Source organism: Nicotiana tomentosiformis, chromosome 11 (assembly GCF_000390325.3).
Source record: "Nicotiana tomentosiformis chromosome 11, ASM39032v3, whole genome shotgun sequence".
Taxonomy (NCBI): Eukaryota; Viridiplantae; Streptophyta; class Magnoliopsida; order Solanales; family Solanaceae; genus Nicotiana; species Nicotiana tomentosiformis.
Genome location: NC_090822.1, coordinates 55,643,219 through 55,647,429, shown reverse-complemented (window position 1 = coordinate 55,647,429; position 4,211 = coordinate 55,643,219). Strand labels below are relative to the sequence as shown.

General features: G+C 39.1%; 1 protein-coding gene across 1 annotated transcript; it reads right to left on the bottom strand.

The window, feature by feature from the left end:
* Positions 1–1,045: 1,045 nt before the first annotated feature.
* On the bottom strand, positions 1,046–2,366 carry LOC138901474 (uncharacterized). The gene is made up of 3 exons (XM_070189242.1): positions 1,878–2,366; positions 1,412–1,540; positions 1,046–1,330 (listed from the first exon to the last, which is right to left on the bottom strand). Exons 1-3 carry the CDS (start codon positions 2,364–2,366, stop codon positions 1,046–1,048), a joined length of 903 nt encoding a protein of 300 aa, XP_070045343.1.
* Positions 2,367–4,211: the final 1,845 nt, after the last annotated feature.

Genomic DNA, 4,211 nt, shown 5'->3' with positions numbered 1-4,211 from the left:
TCAACCACCTCTTCTAACTCCTCATTAATTTGAAAATCTGGAGGTACTATGTGCTACAGAGCTCCTAGACTTGTCCAGTTTTCATGCCAAACATTAGTGGTACCAGCCTTCATCTCCTATCAAATCTCATGCTCCACTTCCTGTTTATCATTCAACATTTGTTTCCAAATATGTGATCATTTCCTAAACTGTACTACTGTAGGCAACTCTTTTTTTCATTATTTATTCCACATAAAATTTGACAACAAAGACTTTATGGTCCTAAACCTCCACAACAGCTTGCAAACAATGCTTTGGAGACATCAAACAATGATCTTAAACCCAGCCCTCCTTCCTCCTTTGGAAGACACAACTTATGCCATGATGCCCAATGCCTGCTTCTCCCTTCCTCCTTTGTACTCCAAAAGAACCTTGCAAACAGTTTATGTAAATGTTCTATGATATTCTTAGGTGGATTTAGTATTGCGAGCATGTGTATAGGCATAATTTGAAGAACACCACTTATCAAAGTAGCCTTGCCTCCAAAATATTACAACTTCCCTTTCCAAGAATGTAATTTAGCTTTCACTTTTTTAATAAGATCATCATAATAGTCCTTCCTCCCCCTGGTATAGAATATAGGGCATCCTAGATAAGTAATAAGAAATGCACCTCTAGTGAAGACTGTGAGATCCCCAACTGTTTGGAACAGTGCATTGGCTGCCTTAGAGTGCATATAATATAATCTCTTTGCCTTATTGATCAACTGCCCTGAAATCTTCTCATAGTCATTCAACACTGCCAAGCACTCTTGATATCACTTTGATAATGAAATTGCTCAAGTTTATAGGCCTCAAATCTGAGAAAGTTTGAAACATAGGCTTCTTTGGCAGCAGTACTAGGTTAGTGTGAGTAATAGATTTAGGCAATACATCTCCCCCACAAAAGTGTAGCACCATATCATGAATGTCCTTGTCAATGATCTCCCAACACTCTTGATAAAAGGTACCAGTGAATCCATGTGGACCACTAGCACTTTCTCCACTAAGTTCAAACACAACTTGTTTCATTTCTTCCATAGTAGGATATCTACAAGTTCAAGATTCTGCTCCCCTGTCACCATGGCAGGAACATTAGCTAGCAAAGATAAATCTGCAAGATCTTCCTCTTGTGTGAACTGTCTCTCATAGAACTCCACATCAGCCTTAGCCAAAGCCTTTCGATTTTCAACCCATGCTCCATTGTTGTCTTGAATCCTCTTCAGCTGTAGTTTTTGCCTCTTGCCATTTACATAATTGTAAAAAAATCTAGTGCTCCTGTCTCCTTCAGTGAACCATGTTATACCAGCCTTCTGCTTTCAATATTGCTCTTCAATACTTAGGTAACTCTTCAATTCAGCTTGAGCTTTTTGTAAAACAATTCTATTCTCCACAGTTGGCTCTTCTTCAAATAGCATCTCCTTCACCCTTACAATATCTTCCCTGATTGCAAGTTGCTTGAAAATATCTCCATAGGTATTCTTGCTCCATTTAGCCAATGCAGCCTTCACCCTCTTCAACTTCTATTTGAACATGAGGAAAGGATTATCAAGGAAGTCTGCAAACCAATTCTGCCTCACAACCTCTTTAAAGTTCTCATGCTTAGCCCAGAAGTTTAACAACGTAAAAGGCTTAATATAATTAGATCATTGTTCGCCATAACTCATATACAAGGGAGCATGACCTGAGCCAGTTCTGATTAGGTGTTCAACTTTAATAGCTGGGAACAAATTCTAGAAAGGCAAATTCACAAGGATTCTATCCAACCTCTTGAAAATATTTTCTGCAATTTGGTCTTTCATTTCACCAAGTGATGGGACTGCCCTTGTAGCCTAGATCAAACAGCCTACTTGAATTCACACAAAATGCAAAGTCTTCATACTCAGGAGGATGGACTGGAAGCCCACCTATCTTCTCATCCTCATGAAGCAACACATTAAAATCCCCACCTACCATCCAAGGCAACTCCATATCACTTGCAAGGTAATAAAGACTATCCCACAACTCCAATCTCTCCAATGAAGAACATTTAACATATACAAAAGTACACATAATGTGTTGGCTAATGTCCTGGTGATACAGTTTGATAGTAACTTGCTGATGAGTGTCCATGACTATTTCCCATACTACTATAGCATCAAAAAACAACCAAATCTTCCTATTTAGCTTAGCAAAAACAGCCTCCATATTGAGTCTTCTTCTATATCTTTGAATGTGTCTATAATTCTGAAATGGCTCCATCAAAGCAACCACAAAGAATCCAAATTCCCTTTGCATATTGATCACCCTCTGGAAGGCTTGTTGAGTCTTCACATGCCTTAAGTTCCATATCAAAGCTTTGATCATCATTGGGTTTGTGATACTGCCCTCTTGGGCAAAATTCTTTTAGGTTGTTGTACTTCTTTATGCTATCTTTGCTTCTTTCCTTTCTTGCAACTCTTGTCTCCAACTCTAGGAGAAAGATCTGCCTCCCTAGCTATTGCCTTAAAGTTGCCAACAACAGACTCATCTTTACCTTCATCCTCAAACTGCACTTGCCCTAACACTGTATTCTGAATATCCATAGGTACCACATTGTGTTTGATAATGTCGTGTAGAATCTGATTACGTGACACTAATAGCACATTGATCTGAATCTGCATTGGTTGCGCAACACTTGAAGCACAAGCTACTACAACTGCCTCAATAGCACTTGAGGCTTTATGAATAATGGACTGCTCAATTTGCTCCTGATTTATCACTTGCCTGCTCTGCTCTTTATCACAAATAGCCTCCTAAATACCATGAATTGAAACTCATAAACTGACACTAGACTAGGAGTCATTGTTTCACCAATTGCAAAATTTACTGTTCGATGGAGATCACCCATCTTACCAGTAACTGTTTGATGCTCTGACCCCACTAACTCATCTAAGACCCTTGTATGAGTGTTTTCAATAGGTCCTACTCCTAATTCATCAATTGCTTGAGCTACAGCTGTGGAAGAAACCTGCCTAGTTATGCTAGGGTTCACTGTTCCAGTGCTTTTATTCATCATTGTACCTTCTCCACCTGCTCCCTCATTGTTTCTAGCCTCTTTAGATGACCCATTACCTACTCCAATTGACCCTGTTGTATGTTGCATTGTGGTTGTTTGTAAAACATCAACCCTAGTTTCCTGCACATTAGGGTTTCCTGTAGCAAGTTCTTCAAAACCACCCTGTTGCTTTGTTTGTAGGTTGCTAGTTAGGGCATTATTTTTTGCATTTTTTTCCAGCTTCATTGTTGATCTCCAGCTCCTCTACTTCTTCCCCCCATGATGCTCTTCTATCACTTGTAGCTTTAGTAGCTCCCAATCCCCTGGAACAATCATCTCTTGTTTGTGAAGGTGTCTCTTGGCATGAGTAATTTGTGACAACATTGATGTCTTTACGAGCAGCTCCAAACCTTATAGCAACCCAGTTACTATTCTTTATTTTTTTTATATCGACCTCATTCCCAGTATCCTTGGGATTAGGGTTTGAAACAGCTGCCTCCTTATGATTTGAGTAGGATTTGAAGTACCTTCCTTTGCCTCTAAAGTAATCCCAGTTTCCTTAGGATTAGAGCTGGAATCTCCAACCTTTTTCAAGTGATTCTTCTCCTTTGCTTTGTTTGATTTGTTTTCCAGTTGATTCTTTTCCTTTTCCTTGCCCTTATCATCTCCCTTTCCATCGGTGATTCTCAATGTTGGTTGGTCAATTTCTTCAACTTCTAAAGCAGCAAATTTATTCTTTGTTGACACACCTTGCTCCTTGACCTTATCCTCCACATTGATCACCTTTTTACCCACCGTTTCATCAATAATATGCCCTCTTTTATCTCGTTGATATTTATTCTTCCTCTTTCGTATCCATTCTTTCCTAGCAGTATTAGAAAGTGGTTTTCCCAGGACTTTACCGCTAGTTAGAACTTTTGTAGTAGCTACTGCAGTACCAACCTGCTCCTTTCCTTTGCCCTCTTCAACTACAGTTTCTTCAAATTGCCTGAGCTCGTAGAGACGGAATGAAGTGCAGTATTAAACAATTAAAAGTAGTAAGAAAAGCCCTTAAAAACTTACAAGAGTTTTATTCAATCAATATTAAAACATAGCAGCGGAATTTAAGAGAATACAGAGGGGGAGAGGTTTTTGAAAATTGGTAAATTTTTCCGATGCCTCTTACAATGGGAAATGGG